Consider the following 25,706-nt stretch of genomic DNA (forward strand, 5'->3'; position numbering starts at 1 on the left):
TGGGAAATTGATAATTGCGGTATTTCACCAAGGATACAGTAAGTTCCAAATAATTACCATAGGTGGAGTTTGTAAGCACACAACAAACTCTGTTCTAGGTTATTTGTGACATCTCACCACAGTGCAGGTTCACCCGGGAAGGGTGATTTACTAGTTCACTTTTCAGTTCATAGGCAGCGCCACTCACCCCCAACTCGTATATAAATTTCATGTTACAGCTCTTGTTCATCCAGACCAGACAGGTTTCATGGTGGTCATGAAGCCAGGATCTGGGCATTACATCTCCTACTGTACATTGGGCCCAGCACTGCCCTGAGTCAACGCCTTGTGTAGTTTTGTCGATGCATGCTGAAAAGGCCTTCGACAGGGTGCACTTGACTTGCATGGTGGAATTACTTTCAGTGCTAGATCTGGGCGAGCCGATGGTGGGCTGGATTTTTGTGAATGGGATGTTTTCAGATTACTTCAGTATTGGTAATGGGACCAGGCAAAGTTGCCCTTTATCCCCTTTACGGTTTGCCCTTGTCCCTTCCTTAGGATGGTTGGGAACAATAGGGATATTGTTGGGATTTCCTATAGGTTCTACTGAGCATAAGCTACCTGCTTAACCTGACGACCTACTTTTATATCTTTCCCAACCTCTCGCTTTCCTTTCTGGTCCTCATGGAGGATCTTCGTAGATTTGGCTGACTGTCCAACTTCAAAATTAACTATAATATATCTGAGCTATTACCAATCCACGTTCCTTCTGCCATGGCTGACTCCTTACAACATTCCTTTCAATTTGCGTGGTAAAAAGGATCACTTTCATATTTAGGAACTAGTATATCACCCGATCCGAAGCTTCTATATCAGTGGTCATCAACCCTGTCCTCAGGGCCCACCAACAGGCCAGGTTTGCAAGATAACTGAAATACATCACAGGTGATATCATTTGCTGCTCAGTGATTGCAGTATTCTAGTCTACATCTCCCCAAGTTAATACATAATACCTGGCCTGTTAGTGGGCCCTGAGGACAGGGTTGATGACCACTGCTCTATATGAACTTAAATTTGGCAAGCTATTGGACAAAGTGATGGAGGACTTGAACATTTGGCAGACCCACCCTCTGACTTGGTTCGGGAGGATGAATGTGCTTAAAATGACAAGCCTACTGAGAAAAGCGTATCTACTACATGCAGTGCCCATTGCTTTACCACAGATTTTTTTTTTTTTTTTTTTTAAACGACTGCCCCAGACTTTTCTGACTTTCGTTTGGCATGGGAAACGCCCAAGATTGGTGTACGATACCCTGCTTAGACATGACTTGGACAGTGTGGTCGGCCTCCCAGACCTTGCATTATTCTATATGGCTCTGGTACGCATCCTAAATTGGTGTCACGACGCACCAAATAGTCTGGGTGCCACTAGAAAAATCAGTAGGGGATTGAAACTTAGCAGGGGCTCCCCCTGTCTTGCCTACAGTCAAGTATGGTGGTGGGAGTGTCATGGTCTGGAGGTGCATGAGTGCTTCCAGCACTGGGGAGCTACAGCTCATTGAGGGAACCATGAATGCCAACATGTACAGTGACATACTGAAGCAGAGCATGATCCCCTCCCTTCGGAGACTGGGCTGCAGGCAGTATTCCGACATAACGAACCCAAACATACCTCCAGGACGACCACTTCCTTGCTAAAAAAAGCTGAGGGTAAAGGTGATGGACTGGCCAAGCATGTCTCTAGACCTAAATCCTATTGAGCATCCTCAAACGAAAGGTGAAGTGCAAGTTCTCTAACGTCCACCAGCTCAGTGATGTCGTCATGGAGGAGTGGAAGAGGACTCCTGTGGCAACCTGTGAAGCTCTGGTGAACTCAATGCCCAAGAGGGTTAACGCAGTGCTGGAAAATAATGGTGGCCACTCAAAATATTGACACTTTGGGCCCAATTTGGACATTTTCACTTAGGGGGTGTACTCACTTTTGTTGCCAGTGGTTTAGCCACAGCTTTGTTGAGTTATTTTGAGGGGACAGCAAATTTACACTGTTATACAAGCTGTACACTTGCTACTTTACATTGTAGCAAAGTGTAATTTCTTCATTGTTTTCACATGAAAAGATATAATAAATGAACAAAAATGTGAGGGGGTATACTCAATTTTTGTGAGATACCGTGTGTATGTTAAACTTCCAGACTCTAGGAAACTACTCTCTCACATGTATAAACTTGTTCTGAGTACTCGCTCTGTGCCATTTCCATATAATATCAGAAAATGGGAGAGAGAACTTGGATTGGAACCTAACCCCGTCCTCCCCTTTATATTCAGAGAATCATTAGATTGACCCACGCTTCCTTAATTTGTACCTGTATCCAAGAGTCGTCCTACAAATTTCTTACCAGGTAGTATAAAACCCCTTCCCTCTTGGCCCAGATGTTTAAACTGCTGATGCCCAATGTTGGGGCCTACAAGGCACATTCCTCCACATATGGTGGTTTTTCCCCTTAAATTAGAGCCTTTTTGGAATCGGTTACCCCATAGATTAAGAAAACGACCCTCAGACCTTTAGAAAGTGTCCCCCCCCCCCCCCCCCCCTTATATTTTCTGTTCCATGGTGCCCCCTCTTCCATTAGATCATGCAAGAAAATTGTCCCCTTTTCAATTTTGTACTGTTTGATAAATCAACAAACTTTGATAATAAAATAAAGAAAACTAATGTAGCCACTTTAACAAAGGACTCGTGTATATACATTTTTTATGGGTTAAAAGAGATGTTTGGCCAAACTTTTTTTTTTTTTTTTTTTTTTTTTGCAATACTCCTCTTCTGGGTCACAGGAGTGCACTTCACTCACCTGTGACCCAGAATTGGCAGACAGCGGGCTAAAGCCTGCTGTCTACTGACTTCACAGAGCTGGAGGATCCTGACCCTATTGTCAAGATTTACCTGGAAGCCTTGTTGGCACATGCCTCAGCCTCTCAACATGTGGCTGAGGGCCAGATCCATCCTGTTCTTGCCCCTCCCTAGCCCAGTGTTCCAGTGAGAGCTGGAGGGGCATAGCAGAGAGTCTGTGACTGACAGTCATGCTCTCGGCTCCAAGCTGCCCGAGGGATCAGCAGTGATGTGATCCCTTAGAGCCAGCGAGGGACAGCTGCAGCATCAGCCTGATACTACAGCCTAGAGGTAAGTATGTATGTTTTGGTTTTGCTTCATACTTCTCCTTTTTAAATGCACTTTAAAGTGGTATTAAGCCCAAAAGCAAACTGATATTATATTGCAGTTTGACATTTCTATATAATGGTTGCATTCATTTTCATTTTTAGGCTTTTTTTTTTTTTTTTATTTTCATCTAGTGATCCAGCCAGTCTGTTTTTCAAAACAAGCTCTCCAACAGAATGTATCAGTTACAGAGATGAGACCAACCCAACCATTTAGCAAGGGTACTTACAATGATCAGCTTTTATTTATGTAAAACCTTTATGCTGTAACTCCTTATAAAGTATTAGCTGGAGTTTGGCTTCATTTTGTTCGTGTATCTAAATTTGCTAGTCCATCCACTCCCCTCCCCCCCAGACTGACAATGCTGCTGTCCAAAGGTGCCCCCTGTGCTCTTTCATCCAGTCTGGGGGCACTCTAAGACAGGAGGTGTGTTATTAACCAAGTGAAAACAGAGGGAAAAAGCCTAAGAGAATAAAACTAATACGGCCACCATTTGTAATGTATGGTAAGCTGCAATATATTACATCTTTGGTTTTGGGTTTAATACTGCTTGAACATCTTTGTAGTAGCCTTGTAGCAAATAGATCATATGTACAGTATATCTTTCTAGAGTGCAGTTCTCTGTCTAGGCACAGTCACTTGCCTAGAGCGATAATACTTTTTTGTTGCTGTAAATTGGGATTAATGTGTTAATCCAAACTTGTAAAAATCACTGCTGTATCCACTTCAAGAACAGTCATGTTAGAACTAGAATACATCTATATAGAGAGCTCTGATGTCAGCACGCATGTCTGGAAAATGGTGGCATTACACTATTTTTGACCAAGGTTTTTAATGCAGCTTTTTTAGCGGTTTATGAAAACAGAATACAGCTGGATTTGGGCATTCTTGTATAACTCTGAAAAGGAAAATTCTTGCTTGCATTTGGTAAAGGATTCCTATTAAATGCCAGCAGACCCATCGAAGCAAATGGTTTTACTGTAGCCATTATCTTTCATTCATTTAGATTTCAACAGTTTATAATTGACCACCAGAACTACATTGAGGGACAATTAACAAGCAAATTAGTGACACAATTGGTCAATAGACTTGTGCATTTGTATTCCTTTGTGACCGTGTGCTAAGTTTTCAGACAAATTTTATTACTAAACACGAGACACATTTCCACTCTGAGCAGACGAATAATTGGTCAGAGTTGGGCTTCATTCAGCCACCATGAGACTTTGGCCCCTTGCACACAGGGCAGTTTTCCTGACACTTTTAGCAGTGTCAGGCTTTTTTATTTTATTTTATTTTTTTTTTTTTACAGCTTAAAACTGCATCTCTATTATTCTATGTGTCCATGCACACTATAGCTTGTAGAAGCTTTTAGTGGCAAGGAAAAAAAAACCCACTGCTAGTGCATTCAGGTACTGCAGAGTTTGGGAGAAAAAACATTTGATGCCACTAAAAGCTGCTAAGTGCTGGTGCTTGAGCATTAATTTAATATAATGGCCAGAATAAATTCGCTTGTAAAAAGCTTTAGACATGCGTCAGGCATTTTTTCTGCAAAAACACTACTGGCTTCTAGGAGAGTTAAAAAAGCGTGTGCATGAGGCCTTTAGTGCAGCCAAAGGAGAAGTTTGATTTAAAGTATCCCTCCAGTTAAGGTAGCAATTGGATGTATAAAGGATAAGCCATTATCGTACCCGATTTTAATAAATTTTACTACTATTTTTTTTTTTCTTATTTCACCTGTTTTCAATGTCCTTATTTCTTTTGCCTTCTGATTTCATTAATTTTTTCATCTGCAGGTGTTTCTGGTTCGAAAAATTACTCCACCTGACAATAATCAGTTGTATGCAATGAAAGTCCTCAAAAAGGCTACACTGAAAGGTGAGCAGCTGACAAAAAAAACCCTTCCTTTTTTTTTCTATCATTACATATAGTATAGTAGGTGAGGTTGAAAAAAGATACAAGTCCATCGAGTTCAACGAATGTGTGTGATTATATGTCAGTATTACATTGTATATCCCTGTATGTTGCGGTCGTTCAGGTGCTTATCTGATAGTTTTTTAAACCATTTATCCCTGGAGTTAAGCAGGCTATACATGGTTGAATTTCGAATTAATTTTCTTTTCAAAATCAGAAAGTTCGTGTTTTTTTTGTGATCCGATGATGCCACCATTGATTTTCGAAATTCGGCCGACCAAGCCTTCAATTTCGCCTCATGTTGCTACAGAAAAGAATTTTCGTGGCTGGGAATCTTCTTTTCTCTCTGTAAATTTTCTTTTCTTATTACATTTCTCGCACGATTCTCCCATCATTGATTCGAAAATCGTATGTTTTTCTAAAAATTTCCGACATGTCCGATTCCTCAAATTTGATTGCCGCACGAAAATCGGCCGTTGCTGCAGCCCACTAATGATGCGAAATTCATACGAAAATTCTTTGATACGATTTTAGAAATTCAAACTGTGTATGGCCGGCATTAATCCCTTTTTTAATGCATGCCCATATTCTGTTTGCTTTGTTAGCAGCAGCTTGGCATTGCATGCCATTGCTGAGCCTATCATCTACTAGGACCCCCAGGTCCTTTTCCATCCTAGATTCCCCCAGAGGTTCTCCCCCCAGTGAGTAGATTGCATTCATATTTTTGCCACCCAAATGCATTATTTTACATTTTTGTTTTAAATTTCTTTATTTTTGTTGTTATACATACAGAGAAATAAACAATTTTTTATCCATCCATCAATCATGTGAGCTCCAACGAATCCATTCAAAATCCAATTAACAGCATTACTCCTATCTTAACCACTTCAGCCCCGGAAGAATTTGCCCCCTTCCTGACCAGTGTGTTTTTTGCTATTCTGAACTGCGTCGTTTTACTGACAATTGCACGGTCGTGCGACGTGGCTCCCAAACAAAATTGATGTCCTTTTTTTCCCGCAAATAGAGCTTTCTTTTGGTGGTATTTGATCACCTCTGCGGTTTTTATTTTTTGCGCTATAAACAAAAAATAGCGACAATTTTGAAAAAACGCATTATTTTTTACTATTTGCTATAATAAATATCCACAAAAAATATTTTAAAAAACATTTTTTTCCTCAGTTTAGGCCAATACGTATTCTTCTACATATTTTTGGTAAAGAATTGCAATAAGCATTTGGTTTGCGCAAAAGTTATAGCATTTACAAAATAGGGGATAGTTTTTAGGCATTTTTATTATTTATTTATTTTTTTTTTTTACTAGTAATGGCGGCAATCAGTGATTTTTATTGTGACTGCGACATTATGGCGGACACATTTTTGACACATTTTTGGGACCATTGTCATTTGTACAGCAATCAGTGCTATACAAATGCACTGATTCCTGTGTAAATGACACTGGCAGTGAAGGGGGTTAACCAAGGGGCTAGGGAGGGGTTAAGTATGTCCTGGGTAGTGTTACTAACTGTGGGGGGGGGGGTGTGGCTACATGTGACACGTCACTGATCTCTGCTCCCGATCACAGGGAGCAGAGATCAGTGACACTGTCACTAGGCAGAACGGGGAGATGCTTGTTTACATTAGCATTTCCCCGTTCGTCCTCTCTGCGAGGCAATCGCGGGTATCCCCGCGGTGATCGAGTCCGCGGGACCCGCGACCCGACTCACAGCGCTCCCGGCTGGTGTGCATGCAATGGCACGGCGGCAAATTCAAAGGGACGTACGGTACGCCCATTTGCCCAGCTGTACCATTCTGTCGACGTACATCGGTGTGCGCCGGTCGGGAACCGGTTAAATACATCCACAGACAAAACAATAACTAGTTATTTGAGATAGTCTCCATTCTATCTTCCATTAGACCTGCTTCTCTTGTATGCCCTGACAACATACTTTACTAGGAAGAAAAACCTCTGCATATCTGAAGAGGCAAAAGGAGAAAGTTAGAAGCCCCATGAGGGAAAGACTTCCTAAAAAAATGAGAAAAAAGATAGAGAGAGAGAAGAAGAGAAAAAAAACAGATAGGGGAGGGGGAGTCGCAGTTGGAGGGGAAATGTACTGAGAAAAAGGCGAGTCTACTATATCATCATCCAGGGAAGTGAGGGCACCCCCAAGGCCCCCCCACTCCTCTCTCTTTCAAATACTCTCAGGAGCAACGAGGGAACTCCCTTCTTCCGAGAATTTAAATGTATTCCATTGGCCCCAAGTTTCTAAATATGTCTCCTTTCGATTTTGAGACGATTTTGAGAATTGTAGGAGGGCTCGTATCTCTCCACTGCCGTACGATACATGATCTAGCAGTGTTTATAAGATGGCGCAAAATTAATTTACTATATGTTTTCTCCGGTATGTTTGAGTCATGTAACAAAAATAGGGCTGGATCTTCTGGGAGGTTATACTCAGTAAATTTCTGTGCTATCCGCCCTATCTCCCTCCAGAAGTGCTCCAGTTTTGGGTAGGACCAAAGAACTTGGAGTAGAGGCCCTCTTTCCTCCTGACACCAACAATTGTCCGCGATCTCCGGAAAGAGTTTATTAAGTAATGAGGGTGTACGGTACCATCTTGTCATTATTTGTGAATATTGAAGATTTCAACGCAAGATTTACTATCTGCCTATGTTGTGCCTGGGTGAACGTCCTATAGAGGGACATAATCCTCCGCATACATTTGCGAGATTAAATGAGAGCAAGGCCCTGTCCCCTCACATAGTTGTTCTAAGGGTGTCAATGTTCGTTGAAATCTGTCCGGAGGTGGGAGAGTGTTAAGGAAATGTTGCAACTGAGCTCCACTCCAGAAATCAAGACAGAAACGGTCGTTGGATGAAGTTAGTTCAGGTAATGAGGGCCATGTCTCGGTCGCTATTTGTATAAAATGCTGTGAGTCTGAAAGTTACCTGAAGGGTCCCTCCTGTAGACCCGAAGGGAAACGAGGATTCCCTACAATAGGGTAAAGGGGGGAGTTGACAGATGATAATAAAGTGGTGGAACATATTCGAGACCAAAGAGCTGAACTCAGGTCTCCAAAGCACCAAACGACACGACGCAGTGGGACCTCAGAATGTGATTGCTCGATCTTTGGCCATATTTTAGAGCTTGCATGCCTACACCAGTCTACTAGTCGCGCCATATGAGCCGCCTGATAATATTTCTGCATATCTGGTACCGCTACCCCCTCATATTGTTTCGGCATTGTCATTAAACGGCGTTGAATTCTGTGCCCAAATGAATTCAGTTATCTTATTAGTCTGTTTAAAGAATTCTGAGGGTATATGAACGGGTAGAGTTTGAAAGAGATGGGAAGAGATTGGTCCAATTTAGGTGGAATCGAAGTAGATTCTAGAATATGCTTTATGTGGCACTGAATAAAAGGTGTAGTCTCTTTTGCCGTGGTGATACGCTCTCCATGTGTCAGTAAGTTGGTAATTATGCAATATTTGTAAGACTCGTTTACGTAGACCTGTAGTTACCGAGGAGCTTCCCCCTTGATGTATCCATCTTCGGGTCTAGGGGAAGATTAAAATCGCCCCCAAGACAAGTTTACCGTCAGTAAATTTAATCAGCTTGTTAATAGCACAGATAAATTGATCTTGATTATTATTGGGGGCATATAGCGTGGCCAGAGTCACTTTTATGCCACCCATCGTCCCTTTGAGAAACAGAAATCTGCCCTCTATATCTGTTTTTTTGTCTATTAATGTCCATGAAATTTGTCTAGAAACCAATATAGAAACCCCTCTTGATTTAGCTGTCCTGTTAAATGCATGATATGCATAGGGGTAGAAGTTGTTCTTAAGAATTGGTACCTTACCCTCTCTAAAATGGGTTTCCTGAATGTATGCCACATCTAAGTATGAGCGTTTCAAATCTTGTATTAAAATCTTCCTTTTCTCCGGTACATTAAGCCCTTTCGTGTTCAGAGAAGTGATCCTTAAAGCCTCCATCCCCCCTACTAAAAAGCAACAGGGAAAAAAGGAAAGAAAAAGGAACGATAAGAAGAAAAGAACAAAAAGGGTTCTAATCTGTTACATGGGGTTTACTCCCCCCCCCCCCCCCCGTATCTCCCTCCGACGGATGAAGAAATAAAAGAATATCTTTCTTAACGCACTCAACTCCCCCTACCCTAAGTGAGTACTAACCTACTATGGGGGATTGATTGTGCATGAACCCGGGAGGGGAGCTCCCGGACCTCCCTCCCACTCCTGCTCCTTATATCATCGCCTCAATATGTGTTTATATCTCTAGGTCAATACATAATCATTTATTCTCTGTACATTTATATTCTCAACCGTTCTATATTATCAATTTCTTGCCCATTGCTCTATTTCATATGATCTTCATGAAAGTAAAACTTATATCAACATACCGCCCTCAAAGGAAGAGGATCTGGGGAGAAGCTTTCCCCTCCATCACTGCAATATGTCATGGAGTATAGTGCCCTATAGTGTCCCCCACCCTCGTCTCCCCTTTCCCTATCTCCCTACCCCTCCCTGTCTACTTCCACAGGGAAATATGTAAACTATATAGCTAGCTTCTGCTCTTTTAGCCTTCCCCCCACCAATTCCATGCAACCTCCCCTTTGTGTCTATTTATAAATCTATAAATTAAGTAGGTGACTATGAAATGAAAACATCTCCTTTAGTGATTGATTATCTTTATCATTGTACTCTTGTACTTACGTGTTGTGTTTCTTAGTGCCTTAGTGTTAAACAGTGTCTGCTCTACCGAGTCTGTCTTACTAATTCCCTGTTATCTAAACATCAAACACCGAAACTGAAAAATAAAAAACCCCACAGGGGTCTAGTGCAAAAAAGGAAAAAAAACCCACAGGGGGTCTAGTACCAACCCCCCCGCCCCCCCCCAAAAAAAAACCCGCAGGAGGTCTAGTGGAAAAAAACCCCACAGGGGATCTAGTGCAAAAAAAGGGTACAATACGTTGTGTATATGTGTGTAGCTAAAACCCGCATGGATAGAGGTACGGAGGGGGACATGTTGTATGGCCTTCCTTTTTCATATATTAGGTGTAGTTTTCCTTGTGCTGTCTTGTGCAGTCCCTTTTACCCCCCCCCCCCCTTTAGTGCACCCCAGATCCTCTATTCAGCCATCATAACACCTTTCTTATCGTCAACAAAAAAAAAGCTGCATAAAAATTCAAACAACAAAAAACATTTCCATCTAGGCTTATAAGTCTCATAAATCCAAATATTCAGTTCAATACCCCTGTTAGGGGAAAGAGAGAAGGGAGTAGCATATACTTATAAATTAATAAACCGAGGATCTATATATCCCCTTCCTCTTCCCTCCCAGGGAAGGTGTGGTGATCCTTGCTCTATCTCGTGCAATCCCTCTTACCCCCTACCCCTTCACCCCCCCCCCCCCCCCCCCAGCACATCCCAGATCCTCTATACATCCACCATATCACCTTTCTTGTCATCAATCAGTTGGAATAATAAAGTAATAAAAATTCAAAACAAAAACATTTCCAGCCCGACTTATCATTTTCACAAGTCCCAGAGTTCAGTTCAATACATCTGCTGGAGAAAAGAAGGAATTGGCATATACTTATGTGTATACTTGTATATAAAATTAAAAAAAAAAACCCCAAGGATCCGTATGACTCCCTCCCCCTCCGTCATCGGGGAGGGAGATCCCCCAATGGGCAGAAAAGGGAATGGCGAGGGAGATGGGACCATCCAGTACCCCCCCCCCCCCCCAAAAAAAGATCACCCACAACAGAAAAAAAAAACCCAAGCCCCCCTGGCTCCGTGTGCCCTAACCCCGTGCCCATCCCCCAAACCCCCCCCCCATCTCATTCTTTCAGCTTCTCCTCCGAACCTCCCCTCCGTTACATTCATAGCTCCACTTTCCTGTTTATAATACTATGTTCTCTCTATTTTTGGGGACCTCTTGGGACCAACTGCAACCAGTCTGGAACCTCAAATGGATCAACTCCCAGAAAGGAAAAAAGGTCTGATAAGTCTGCTCTGGAACACAATCAGAAAGATAGAGTGCCCTTTTTTATCAGCACTGAAATTGGGAACCTCCACCGATATGTCCCACCTCAGTCTCGTACCCGCTCTAATACTGGGCATAGTAGGGCTCTGCACTGCAATGTAGCTCTTGATAGGTCTGGTAGAATTTTCAACTGGCCCCCCTTAAAGTCTACTGTTCCTGTCTCCCAGGCTTTCCGCAAAATGGCCTCCCTATGTGCAAAATAATGCAAACGACACACCACGTCACGGGGGCGATTAATGTCCTTGGACTTTGGGCCTAATGCTCTATAAACTATATCAAGTTCCAAATTCAAAGGCATAGCGTCTTTTAGTATATTTTCAAAAATAGATTTTACCATGTCCTGCAGGTTTTCCTGGTCTGGTGCCTCTGGAATTCCTCGCAAGCGCACATTGTTGAGTCTACTCCGATCTTCGAGGTCCTCCAACTGTAGCTGTAACGCCACCGAGGTCTCTTTTTCGGTGTAACTATCTCTCTCCAGTATGCTCACCCACTGTTCCAGGCTTTGATATGCACTCTCCCCATCCGTCACGTGCTCCGCTAGTATTTGTAGTTCACCCCGGACCAGCTCCTTACGGTGTGCATCCTCCACTTTTCCATTAAGGGTTACTATGTCTGCCCGTGTGGGTGGAGCCTATATAAGTGTCTTTAGGTCCTCCATTTTCAACCCCTCTGCTTCCTTCTCCCCAGGTGGGGGATGAGAGGTGTAGCCCCCGCTACCGCAGCCAACGTTCTGGAGCTCTGTGGGATAGTCTGTAGCGCTTCCACGCTGGTACTCACCGCCATCTGCCCTTGGACTGGCTGTATAGGTGTGCTCTCCCTAGGCTGCAGCAGCACATCTGCCTTCCCTCTCTCACTTCTGGGTTCAAGTCCCGTGCCCTGTACCGTGTGGAAATAGCGGTGGATCTCTGGCTGCAACTCCCCCTCTCTGGGAAGCTGGACCAGCTGGGCTGCTTTGCGTGCGGTTCTCGTCTCACTCTGTTTTCCCGAGTTCATACCGCTGTAGTCTCACCAAGAGATAGCCTTGAGGTCCCACCAGACTAATCCTGATACACCGCTGGCATGTCGGTCAGTTAATCACCCTCATACGGAGCAGGCTGGAGCCAGGAGCTCGAGTGTCTCACTCCCACAGCTGGCCATGTGCAGCTATATTACAGTTTTCTACATTGAACCTCATTTGCCATGTAGTTGCCCACCCCATTAATTTGTTCAGATCTTTTTGCAAGGTTTCCACATCCTGCGGAGAAGTTATTGCCCTGCTTAGCTTAGTATCATCTGCAAATACAGAGATTGAGCTTTTTTCCTCCATCCTCCAGTTCCTTTATGAACAAATTAAATAGGATTGGTCCCAGCACAGAACCCTGTGGGACCCCCACTACCCACCCCTGACCACTTTTATTAAGATCACATAAAGCAACGGTTCCCAACATGTTTGGCACCAGGGATCTGTTTACTGGCAGACAATTTTTCCAGGGGGGGGGGGGGGGGATTCAGAGTTGGTCCTCAAATCCCTTTACATTAGTTGCCCCTTTAAAGCTAACAGTGTCTTTAGCCCCTCTTTACATCACAACCGCCCCTTTACAGTACAGTGCAATCCCTTTCTTTAAATTAGTGTAACAGGGACTGCACTGTAAAGGGACTCTCATGTAAAGGGGACCGCACTGTAATGTAAAGAGGGGGGGGGCTGTGTTTTAATGCTGGATCTCTGTGCAGATCTCCAGCTGATCCCACCCCCTGCTCTGCTGATAGGATGACATTGGTGGCTGGGTGGGAGATGCGGAAGAAGACACTCAGGCCAAATGGCACAGTCACACACCAGGAGGTGAGCGGCAACCGCTGTCTGTGATAGTCCTGTTCAGGCCGTGGTCTCCAGTCATCAACAGGCCAGGAACCTGACCGCGGCCTGGGGGTTGGGGTCCCTGAATTATAAACTATTGCAAAATTGATTTACAGCTTGTCTGTTGTTGCCACTGGTTTTGCCCAGGCCTCATAATCCACCCTATCCCATTAACTCGCCTCATATCTATATTTAGGTGGGATAATTACTCTGGGGGGATGCTGTTGTAAAGGTAAGGTTATAAACTTGTGTTGCCACAGATGGTGCATTCTATCTAAACCCAGCAACTAGAATTTAATATATTGCAGCCTACCAGTCATTCGATTTGGTGGCTGCATCAGGTATAGTTTTAAAGTTGAGGACATTTTCCTCAAAAGTACATAGACTTATCTAGCTTGTGTAAAGTACTATTTTCATCAATCCACCATGTAATGGAGATGATCAAAGGCAGGCATGTTTAAAATCCAGCCTTGGCGATAGCCATGGTTGCCGCTTACAGATACAGTGGAAATAAATTGTAGATACACAGGAACAAGGAATGCTGTGATCAGGTAAAAATGTTAGAAAAAAATGCCTGAAAATAGAAAAACGAATGCAGACACCGCATCTAAGGGCTGGTAATTTTGCAATATATTACTTTTTGGATTAAGATGCACTTTAATTGTAATTCCACGTAAACCTGAAAAATAGCGATCAGTAGATCAGCATTAGAAGCAAATGGTTTTCTGAACATCTGCAGACAAACAAGTCTATTCTGTAAAGCTGACAATACACATGGCAATTTGATTGACCAATCCAATTTTTTTTTTTAAATCCCATAGCAATTGATGCATGTAATTGTAATTTTGATTGACTACAACACTTCTGGGAGTGTAGATCGCCTTCATCACCCACAGCTTTCACTGGTTCAGAAGTGACATGGAGGTCAGCATGAGGAGCGAGTGAGAGCTGTGGAGGACAATTGGAATTGGCACTCCAGAAATGTTGACTTTCCAGCACAATTGGGGGTATCATTCCTTAATGAATAGAGCAGCATTCAATGGCATGGGAGACGAGAAGTCAGGCAGGCCATACACTGAAAATTTATTTTCTGCAACCATGGCCCCGCCAGGAGAAGGCAGTGATTATCGCTAGCGGCTTTAGCAGCTGCTTGCAATAATCGCAAGTGAATCTCGCAGGCCGGTTGTACCCAAGTTGATCAATCGATCAACTTGGTACATTCAGCCTGCGCATTAACGGTTCAAATCTCGGCCGGTTCTTGCTGAACTGACTGAGATTTGACCGTGTATGGTCGGCCTAAGTTTAATTATACATTCATCTTTTACAGGGATAGCTTGCTGGGAAAGTTTACTATAGTAACAGGGTCCCTTTAAACTTTGTGTATTGCTATATAGCCACTGATAGGTTAAAGTAAATAAAAGCAATCAATGAACATTACATTAGGGAAGTAGGCACAAAAATGTGCATTCATGTACCTTAGTAATCAAATCCTCCTAAATGTACTTTGGAAGCCCTCAATCCTAGGGACCCCATATAAATGGAACCTCTTTTGCTCAGCTTGATTACCGTATATACTCGAGTATAAGCCGAGTTTTTCAGCCCATTTTTTTGGCTGAAAAAACCCACCTTGGCTCATGCTTGAGTGAGTGAAAAAGTCCAAAATGGAGGAGAAAAAGGGGCGGGGCCACGCCGCTGGGTGACGCTCGTGAATTGGCCCGGTGCCCCTGTGAGTTTCTCCTCCCTCCCATGCTGTCAGATCGCCGCGCAGCCAGCCGCATAACGATGTCCCACCTCCTCTTGTGACAGACGGCACAGTGATCCAATGCTAGGAATCCCTGTAACGTGTGTCATAGGAGGCGGGACATCACTACCGCAGCTGCACGGCGATCTGACACAGCGGGACATCAATCTCACATACACAGTTCCTGGTAAGAAAATAGAATAAAGCTTTTGCACCATGCTTCTGAATGCTCCCCACCACCTAACTTATGCCAGCAGATCTCTTCCCTACTGCATAAAAGGGCACAGCAAGTGGCCAATATAGGATGTCAAAGCAGAGGATCGCTTTTTTCAATCCCTAAAACATGCAATGCACACAGAACTGTCCACCATTGCAGCATCCACTGGATATTTGGGATAACTTGTCAAATGTGTACCAAATTGGGAGGGGGGTTGATAAATTAAGTGATTCTGTGTAGATGCTGCCCCGGGGAACATTTAGAGCCACAAAACAGGCAGAGGGAGCTTGACTTACTAAAGATGTAGAGACTGTGATCTTTCTATTTATTTTCCCTTGCACATAACTGGGCATTCTAAATGAGCATGGCTTCACTATATTTTCTATACCTCTTTTGCCAATTACTGTGTACAATGGAAAAAAAAAAATAAAGCTTTTCATTTCCTATAAGCTTTATGAAGCATAATACTGGTAGCTGCTGCATTTCCCACCCTAGGCTTATACTCGAGTCAATACGTTTTTGCGGGTAAAATTAAGTGCCTCAGCATATATTCGGGTCGGCCTATACTCTAGTATATATGGTATATGCTCTGCCTACCCCACCATCCTTCTAACCACAAGGATACTGTAAGGTTATAAGTTTTGCATCTCTTATTTTTATCAGTAAATATTTATATACATGGTGTGCCAATGGCTAAGAGTAGAGCAGAAACTATTTGCTTTCTGACCTTGTATGATTGACCCTTTCGCTGCCAGAGCTGTTTTTGCATTATTTGCACACATGTTTAAAACATTATTTTAGGCCTAAAGATTACGTACAAAATTCCCAAACATTAGACACCTTAGAGAATAAAATGGTAGTGGTAGTTCCAGTTTTTTATGTCACACAATATTAGAGCAATATTAGAGCTCTAATATTGTGTGACAAAAAAATAAGGCTGCGCAGAGTGAATGTATACCCAACACGTCGGGTGAGGGGGGGTTGGGGACGAGCACCACCTGCAGGCAGAGTTGAATGGGAGCCATTCTCCCAGGAAGAGAGAGGAGAGCTGGCCAGAATATCAAACAGAGAGGGGATCTCCCGCTGTGACACAACTTTGGTTTGAATTGCCCGGAGGCCGCTGTCAAGATCCCGCCTCCTGGACCAGCTCCTTTGATAGACGGCAAACTAATCCAATGCCGGGACATGTGACGTTTATCATAGGAGCCAGTCCAAGAGGCGGGACTTAATTTGACTGCGACCCCTGGGCAATTCAAATCAGAGCTGTGTCACCCCCACTCTGTGTAATGATCCGGCTGGCTCTCCTCTCTAATCCCCGTGCATCGGTGAGGCTGCGCTGATGGGCACTGGAGAGGCTGTACTGATAAAATTGTTGTTAATATTTTTTTTTGTAAGTTAATTCTACATAAAACTTTTAACCATGTCATTTCATGAGATCATTTAATAAGGGCCTGTTTAGGGGCGGGCAGGGTAGGTGTTGGGTGGGGCAACTGGTGGCGAGTAAGATCTTAATTAAAGCGGTTGTATACCCGCTGACATTTTTTTTTTTTTTTTTTATACCCCTGGAAGGCAAAAGGCATAATGAGCTAGTATGCACCGCATACTAGCTTATTATGAAATACTTACCTTAGAACGAGGCGTTGGTATCTTACCTGGTCCACGCCGAGGTAGCTGACATGTTGCCTCGGCGTGTCTTCCGGGTATCGCGGCTCCAGCGCTGTGAGTGGCTGGAGCCGCGATGTCATCACACCCGCGCATGCGCGCGGGAGATTTCTTTCCCGGCAAGGTCCGGCATCTGCCGGGCCTTCAGCCGAGAATCCCCTGTGCGCATGCGCTGCTGCAGTCAGCAGCTCATAGCAAGGGGAATATCTCCTACACTGTACAGGTTTAGTAGGTATTTTTTTTGCCTACGGGTAAGCCTTATTACCTGTAGGTAAAAGTTAAAAAAAATGACTATACAACCGCTTTAAGGTTTTGGTTAGTAGCTCAAGACTTGAAGTTTTGAGCCCTGGCGTATGTGGTTGTGAAACAAAGACAAACCCTACATTTTCCATAGGCGACCCTTTAAAAGTCCTTACAGGTCATCAGTTTAGAGTTGACCATGAATAATGGGCCTAAATGTGTTGCTTTCAATCAGACGTGTGCAGCGATATCGCATTGGATGTTTTTGTGCGTAGGTGTCCTTGACTCATGCTTTTATGCTTGTACATGCGTAAGGGGGGGGGGTATTAAGTGCTTGGGTGCAACTATAATTTTTTACACTTTACTTTTTACTAAGCTTTTTTTTTTTTTTTTCTTCTGCTGACAGTTTCTTTTTAATTTAAGACCATTAATGTCTTATCTGTCCAATAAAGCTTAAATTAGTTTCTTCCCCATCTATGCTGGCTAGGGAAAGGTGACACGGGGACCCAGAAGTGACATTTTCTGAGGTGTGTGGAAGTGAAGTGATCCGGCGGTTACAGAGCCGCCAGATCACTTCCATTTAACAGCCAACAGTCATCCTGTCAGATTTACACACACTTCCAGTGGTGGGCATAAAAGGATTAAAACTCGCAATGGCTGTCTGGGCAAAGCAGAGAAGGGAGGAGGGAAGATGAGTCACTCCTCCTATTAAACTCTGATAGGGTTACTAGACTTTCAAAATAAAATATGGTGACACCCAACTGACTACTCCTCTGTTTGCAGCCACACCCACAAAATCATGCCCCCATTTTAACACATCCTCAAACAATTGGTCACCAACTTCTGGAAGCAGAAATTCACGTTATGATGGAAAATAAGAGGCACCAAGACATGCATGCATAGTTAGGAAAAAGGTCTGGAAGCAATCTAGAGGAAAAATGCTATGTGCTACCTGGAGGTGGGACCAATAAAGTGGGTGTCGCTAACTTCAGAGGTCTGTAGTAAGAAACGCAGTATTTGGGGGGTCTGTAGGAAGGAACGCAGAGTGAAAAATTTTCCAACATTCCTATTTGACAGAAGTTTTCAAGTTCTTCAGGTCTCTGCTGAACCAGCAAATTTTGATCCATCAATGGCCAGGTTAAATAACACAGGGTACAAAGATAAGTAGTAGGTAATGCAGAGTTCAGGAGTCAGTAGTAACTAATGCAGGGTACCAGAGTAAGTAATAAGCAGCACAAATTTTAGGGGTCAGTGGCAAGTAATGCAGAGTTTGGGGGTCAGGAGTAAGCAACATGAGTTTTGTACAAAATTATGTTCATTCAATAGGGCATTGCAAAAATGACTGATGTCCACAGTGTGCTAAGCCAGGAGTTCTAGAGTGCTGGAGATCTACCTGAGCAACATGGAAGAGATCAAAGATCACTAGGGTGCAGTGCTTTTTTTTTATTTAACCACTTCAACCCCGAAAGGCTTCACCCCCCCTTAATGACCAGGCCATTTTTAGCGACACGACACTGTGTTGCTTTAACTGACAATTGCACGGTCGTGCAACGCTGTACCCAAACAAAATTGATGTCCTTTTTTTTCCCACAAATAGAGCTTTCTTTTGGTGGTATTTTATCACCTCTGTGTTATAAACAAAAAAAAGCAACAATTTTGAAAAAAAAAACTATTTCTTTTTTACTTTCTGCTATAAAACATACCCATACTTTATTTATTTTTTTACTAGTAATGGCACCATTTTAGAGACTTTTTGGGGACCAGTGACACCAATAGAGTGATCAGTGCTAAAAAAAAAAAAAATGCACTGACAACTGTATAAATGACACTGGCAGGGAAGGGGTTAACACCAGGGGATCAAAGGGTTAAATGTGTTCCCTAAGTGTGCTTACTGTTTGAGGGATGGATTCCCTGTTTGAACAGAGAGATCTCTGTTCCTGATTAGCAGGAATAGCAAATCTCTCTGTTCCTGTCTGACAGTACAGTCTGCTTTGTTTACATCAGCAGACCGCCGTTCTGTCATTCCCCGCTGGCTCCACTGATTGGCTCCCGCTGTGTCCAATCACGGCGGAAGCGAGTCGCAGGCGGCGCACACGAGAGCACCAGACCAGGACCCGCGGACAACGTACAGGTACATTGTTTCGCACAGCCACGCCGCCCTGCCGCAGTATATATGCGATGGGCAGTCCAGAACTGGTTAAAAAAAAAAAAGTTTTTAGGAAAATAGAAAAATATCATTATGATTTCACTGTAAAAGTGTAAACTTACCCCTCTCTATTTAGCTTCAGAAAGAGTCCTAACTAATTCAGAGGTCATTAGTATCGAACGGTGCAGTGTTCAGTAATAACGCATAGTGCAGTGGCCGAATGTTTGTAATGCATAGTGCAGGGGTCAGGCAGAAGTAATCTGAGTGCAGGGGGTTTAGGAGTATGTAATGCAGAGTTTAGAAGTCCCTATGTATGTAACGAGTGCAGAGGTCAGTGTGCATGGAACACAGTGTGCTTGTCGTGTAGAGTGCAAGGAACAACACAAATTTCCTCCTTTTCCATGTTAAATTCACATGCTAGATCAGTGGTTCTCAACCTGGGGGTCGGGACCCCCTCGGGGGTCAAATTACGTTTTGTCAGGATTCACCGAAGCCTGGGCTGTTCCTGAAGCCCGCACCGCTCTCCCAGCCTTTTTGCAGCAGCCCAGTAGTCCTGTCTCTGGAGCCTGTGGCCACCCAGCAGGGCTGTCTGTGGAGCCTGTGGCCGCCCAGCTGGGCTATTCCTGGAGCCTGCAGCCGCCCACTCAGCCTCTTTGCAGCCGCCCATTCAGTTCACGGCATGGCTGGGTGGAAGAGACTAGAGGTCAGCTGAGAGATGAGGAATGTGAAGTGGGAGAGGCTGGAGGAGACCCTATCTCCTGATTTCGGCATAGGTGTCACTGCTACGAGACACCACAAAGTCGGAGACACAGTGAATCTGGAGACACAGTGAGTAACAATACCTGTGATTAGAGTTGCCATTTAAAGTCCCCACTACAGTTCTCAGATCAGCAAATGACCTTGATCAAGAGCAGCTAAGTTGGCTGATCAGAACTCCCCCCAGCACTGCCACTCATCCCACCCCCACCAAGGAGTTAGGCCTCTTTCACACGAGGGATCCGTATGTCCGTTTTTCATCCTTGCGTTTTCGGATGAAAAACGGACATACATTGTATCCCTATGGAGCGTCGGATGTCAGCGGTGACATGTCCGTTGACATCCGACCCGCTCCGATCCGAAAAGTGTAACGGAGGAAAAACCTACTTTTCCATCCGTTATCGGATCGGGTGACGACGGACACTACGGTCCTTCATCATCCGATCCCCCCATAGGGGAGAGCGGCGTTCTGACAGGTCCGTAGCTGCACAGTGTGCAGCGATGGACCTGTCATCTTTCTGCTCAGCGGGGATCGGCGGAGCGATCCCCGCTGAGCAAGCGGGTGTTCACGGGGCGGATCATCACTGATCCGCCCCATGTGAAAGAGCCCTAAGAGAAGGAATAAAAATACAGAATACATGGAAGGGAGAGGAAAAGAGAGGGAGGAACAAAGAAAAAAGTGAGAGAATAAGAGAAAGAACAAGAAAGACGGCTAGAGAGAGTGATGGGAAAAAAAACAAGAAATTAGGATAGAGAGAGATAAAAGGGAAAGAAAGAAGAACAAAGAGAAAGAGTGGTACATCCTAAAAGGGGTTTTAATACTGTACGAGTGGAAGAGAGCGCTAAATGTCTATAGGTTAGGGGTGCAAATTACTTGTCTTGCCTTGGGTGCTGACAACCTACGCTACAAAAATATTTTTACTGTTAGGGGTCCCCACAACTTGGGAAATTTTATCAAGGGGTCACGGCACTAGAAGGTTGAGAATCACTGCCTTAGATGCAGTGGCACCCAGCAGAGTGAGGGATGGCCTCCCAGGTCTTCCCTTGGCTGTGTTGTGACATGTTAGATCCTGAGAGTTTTCTTTGCTCTGCAATGCCTATTGCTGCTCTCATCTGGGGTGTGAGAAGGCAGCAGAAGGGGTCAGGAGCTGGCGGCATGGCATGATTGGCCAATGGCTGACTCCCGCACTAGCTATTAGCCATGCAAAAACCTGATCTTTTACAGATATGGCCTGATGATCTACACTTGCAGTCTTGTGCATATCCTCACAAGGACAGCATACAAAATATGTGATTTTTAATATATTTTCTGGCAGTCTTAGCACCGTAACTGTAAATTTTATGGCAAAATAGCATTTACTGTCTATAGCAGGCAGCAATAATCCTAAAAGGGACTGCACTGATTGGGTGTGTGTGTGTGTGTGTGTTTTAACATGCATTTTAAGACACTAAAAACATAAATGCTTCACACATAATATGTGAAATAACATTTTTATTGGATCTCCCATCTATCTTTTTGTTTTATTCAGGAGCATGGGTGAAATCTCTGCACCAGAGTTTTTTTTTTTCTTCAAACTGCTTGTAGCTATTAGAAAAGAACTGTACTCCCGAATCAGTTTTCGGTATAAAGATCCCAGCGCTGCTTATGTTTGGCATAAGAACAGGTGACTTTGGCATCAATATGGCTCTGGTGATGACAAGTTTAGAGTCTTATTAGGGGTTGGGTACAATTTTTTGGGGGGGGATTTAAAGGCTAAGTTTACCTTTCCAATAAAAGTTCCCACATATTTAAGCATTCCTAATAGGTTAAAAATGAAATGCTTTTTTTAAATGTCTTACTTGTAGGCTGTGCGTGGCCTCTCCCACACTGTCAAAAAAAACTCCTCTTGTGAGTGAGCCTCCACATGCTGCCTAGATGCCAGGACATGCCATACGTTGAGCGTGTGCAGCCAACATTGAAGAGACGAACACTCCTCCAGGCTCTAAACCTGTCCATACACAATGCACTTTCTCTTCTGTTGTTGTAGCACCGTTTTTTTTTTTTTTGTTTTTTGTAGGTCGATTCACATTAACCTACTGGGGATGATTGCATGAAATTTTTTTTGAAAGGGTGAATTTAGCCTTTAAATTTGAAAGTGAAGATTAAAGCCTAGTGCACACTTTGTTTTTGTTTTTTTTTCGTTCAACCCAGCAGGCTGAACGAATAAAAAATAAACAGCTTAGGAGGAGCCGCTGTGCTAACCATCCAATGTTAGTACAGCAATATCCCTTGCTGAGCTATTATGTTCTGACAGGGGGACTACCCTGCCACACACAGACACACCGGTCAGCGCTCTTGGGTGAGAGCGCTGATCGAATGCCGATCGGGGCAGATCTTTTTCGGTCATGCTCCTTTGACAGAAGTCAGCCAACTTCTGCCGGACCAGCTGCTGGTACACACAGGCCGAATGTCAGACAGTTTCTATTGAACCAGCTGATACCACCCAATATTCGGCCCGTGTGTACAGCCCTTAACACTGGCCATACATAATACAATTTTCTTGTATAATTTTCATTTAGATTTCCCAAAACCATATAATATTAGGTCAAACCTAAGCACGTTCAATTTGAATGCAATCGGGCAGGCCCTTGCACTACATAGTTGAAGGTAAATCTACAATTCTAAGAGAGTTGTATAATGTATGGCCAGCCTAAAAGATACACACTATAAGAAATTCGGGTGAACGATCGCCTGGTTTTCCTCGATGTTTCACAGCAAGTCAAAACCGAGAATGGAAATAATGTACAAAAATTCTCATACGATGGGCTTTTTTTGTTGTTTATGCCCATGCCCAATCTTTTGTATCTGATTTTTCTTGTGCGAAAATCGTATGATAGTACACATAGTTTTCTCTGTTCACTTACTGGAAACATTTTTGCGTTTTGTTCCTTCAGAAATTTCCGTTTGGAAAGTCTAAATTGTATGTTGAAAGTTATGTATAGTGTACACACTGTATGAAAATCAAACTAGTTTAAAGTATAACTTAGGGCAAAACATTTTTTTGGTTAGAGCGAGGAGAGATTAGAACACCTGTTAGGTTTTTTTGGTGTGTGTGCCCTTATTAGGAAGATTCACTCTCTCCGTTTGTACGGTTAACCAATATACAGTAAACGTAAAAAAGAAAAAAAAAATCCATGTTTTGGGTTGAAACCAGAGTGGTAACTCATTTACACTTGCTTCGACTTCAACACGCATTAAATCGTTTACTGCTTCCACATGCTTTTTTTAATGCTTCAAGGATGCTTTGATTATGCTTTTTTGAAGCTTAAAGTGGATGTAAACCCAATGTCATCCTTTCTAAACTACTGCCATAGGGGTTATCTATAAGGATATACATGCCTCCTGCATGTATCTTTACCTGTCAAATGTCTCCCCTCTGTCTGTTATTAGACCCGAAAAACTGCATATTCTGTGGGTGGGTCTGTTGTCTGGAGCTCGGTGGGTGGAGTCGTGATGTCAGTAGACTCCCCGCCCACCTCTACACTCCTTGTCAATATGCATTTTCTCCTGTTTATTTATAACACTGAACTTCTGCTATGATCTCTAATATCCAGTGAAAAGACAGGAAAGTAACCACATGACTTCAGCATGCCAAATCATGCTAAGGTGTGGAACAGCCAATCTTTGCAGAGCTGCTGAAGAAAGGAGTGGGGGAGGGAATTAAAAAATAATGCATGTCTTAGGCTGTCACTCACAGCAAGGGGGAGTATTTGACAAAGTTTTTCTCAGTTTGTCAAAATTTTTCTCACTGAACAATAAGAGGATTGCTCAGAGATGGATTAACTCTGTATGGCAAGACTGGGCACAAATGATAGGAAATCTTATACTCTACAGTTTATCAAAAAAAATTCAGGTTTACATCCACTTTAAGACTGGGTTCACACTAGGGCTGAAACAACTAATCGATTAATCGACAACTTATCGATTATGAAAATAGTTGCCAACTATTTTCGTAATCGATTAATCGGCCAGCTGATTAGTTGGCCTGCATACACAATGCATTCATTGTTTACATATCAGCAGCATACATGTCAGTAAGTGCCTGAGAACTTGTGAATGTGTGAGGAGCAATGCCTCATGGAACATGTAGTCCTGGACAGGAAGGGAGTGGGTCTAAAGGCAGAAGTTTTTTTACCTTGCTATAGGGGCACGCTATACTATAATTTGCAGCTTGCTATTGGGGCACTCTAAAGGCATGAGGAGCCAGAAGCGTTGGTGGCGGACCCCAGAAGAGAAGAATCGGGTCTGCTCTGTGCAAAACCATTACACAGAGCAGGTAAGTATAACATGTTTGTTTTAAAAAAATAATTACTATTACTACTATTACTAAGACTGTGCCGGGAAGTACAGCATCTGAATCAAGAGAAGGTGGAGGCTGATAGACTGGAGGTAATAGAAGGCATTACTATTACATTTAAAGTAAACTTTTACATGGGAGCAGGGCACACTACGGGGGAGCAGGGCACACTACGGGGGAGCAGGGCACACTACGTGGGAGCAGGGCACATTACATGCGCCCCAGTGTGAAAGGGGTCTAAAAAAATATATGATCTTTGAGTCTGATGATATTTACCAGATTCAACCTCCAATAGTATATACAGTATATCTCTTGTCTGTTATTCTCAGAGTTGATTAGAGATTTTGCTCCCTAATCATATAGTTGGTTATTTATATTTAGCACTGCATAGAGATTTTTAAGAATAAATTGCCTTTTTTTTTAAACTTTACCTATTAAATGATACACCACACTTTTTTTAAAGTTATTATCTGATTAATCGAAACAATAATTGGCCAACTAATCGATTATGAAAATAATCGTTAGTTGCATCCCTAGTTCACACTGATGCGATTTGGATGCGGCTTACACTGCATCAATTTGAAGAACATTTAAAAATCTATTACTTTCAAACAGTCTGGTTTACATGTGTGCGTTGCATTGCCCAAAAATTGTGCGCGTTTTCTAGGCAGTGCAGTGCGAATTGCAGCCACATATTCTTTTATGGGAATGCATCTGATTCGCAGATGCGTTCCATTGTGAACAGGCATTCTCTCCCTCTCCTCACCACACCTCCTCCCTTTCCCTGCTCAGCTGATCAGCAGATACAATGGAGAGGAAGCGCTGGACAGCTGCTTTTTCACTGCGCACAGAGAACGGAGCTGGAATTCGCACCGGACTGGTGTGAATCCAGCCTTAGGCTGGGTTCACACTTATGCAATTGCAGACATCCCATGTGATTTGCACTGCATTCCTGGGCACATGATGTGCAATGTCTGTGCTATGCGAAAGCCATACAGTTTGTATGGCTGAATCGCATTTGCACCAATATGGCGCAAGACCCTTTTTTTGGTCTATACTTGCATGGGTCGACCTATACGATCTGATTCCACCGTTTGCACTGCATTCTGCAAATCAATTTGGGGGTGTCATTACCTTTTTATATTGACACCCGCAGCAGATCACGGATGTCATTGTGAACTGCCTGCGATTCAGATGCAACGTGGGAACCCGCACATGAATCGCTGTGGTTTCCACATCGCACCAGTGTGAAACTAGCCTTGGTGAATGTTGGCTTTAGTCAATGAGCTCATTAGAACCCCTGTTTAGCAGATCCCCAGCTCATTGAGACTCTTGTTCGGCAGATCCCCAGTTTATTAGTACCCTCATTTAGCAAATCCCCAGCTCCAGTAGTAGTACAGCTCTGCTGATGCCCCACTCAGTAGTAATTCCCAGTTTTGCTGATCCCTCGCTCAGTAGTAACCCCTAGCTTTACTGATCTCCCACCTGGTAGTAACCACCAGCTCTGCTGATCCTCTGGTTTGCTTATGCTATTATCTCTCCAGTCCCCTCTCAAGCTTTTTATTGTGTTCAATACTAAATCCCATCACCATGTAATGGAAATGA

General features: G+C 43.4%; 1 protein-coding gene across 5 annotated transcripts in view; it reads left to right on the forward strand.

Moving 5' to 3' along the window:
- Window positions 1–25,706, forward strand: part of RPS6KA1 (ribosomal protein S6 kinase A1) — a 295,808-nt gene that overhangs the window by 207,376 nt on the left and 62,726 nt on the right. For 4 of the 5 annotated variants that reach the window (XM_073616152.1, XM_073616150.1, XM_073616153.1 and 1 more), the window contains one exon: window positions 4,987–5,068. In XM_073616152.1, the coding sequence (XP_073472253.1) occupies window positions 4,987–5,068 (82 nt within the window). Of the gene's footprint in view, window positions 1–3,044; window positions 3,158–4,986; window positions 5,069–25,706 lie in introns of those variants that run through there. The other variant, XM_073616154.1, reaches the window with a different exon arrangement.

This window comes from Aquarana catesbeiana, linkage group LG02 (genome assembly GCF_042186555.1).
Source record: "Aquarana catesbeiana isolate 2022-GZ linkage group LG02, ASM4218655v1, whole genome shotgun sequence".
Lineage (NCBI taxonomy): Eukaryota > Metazoa > Chordata > Amphibia > Anura > Ranidae > Aquarana > Aquarana catesbeiana.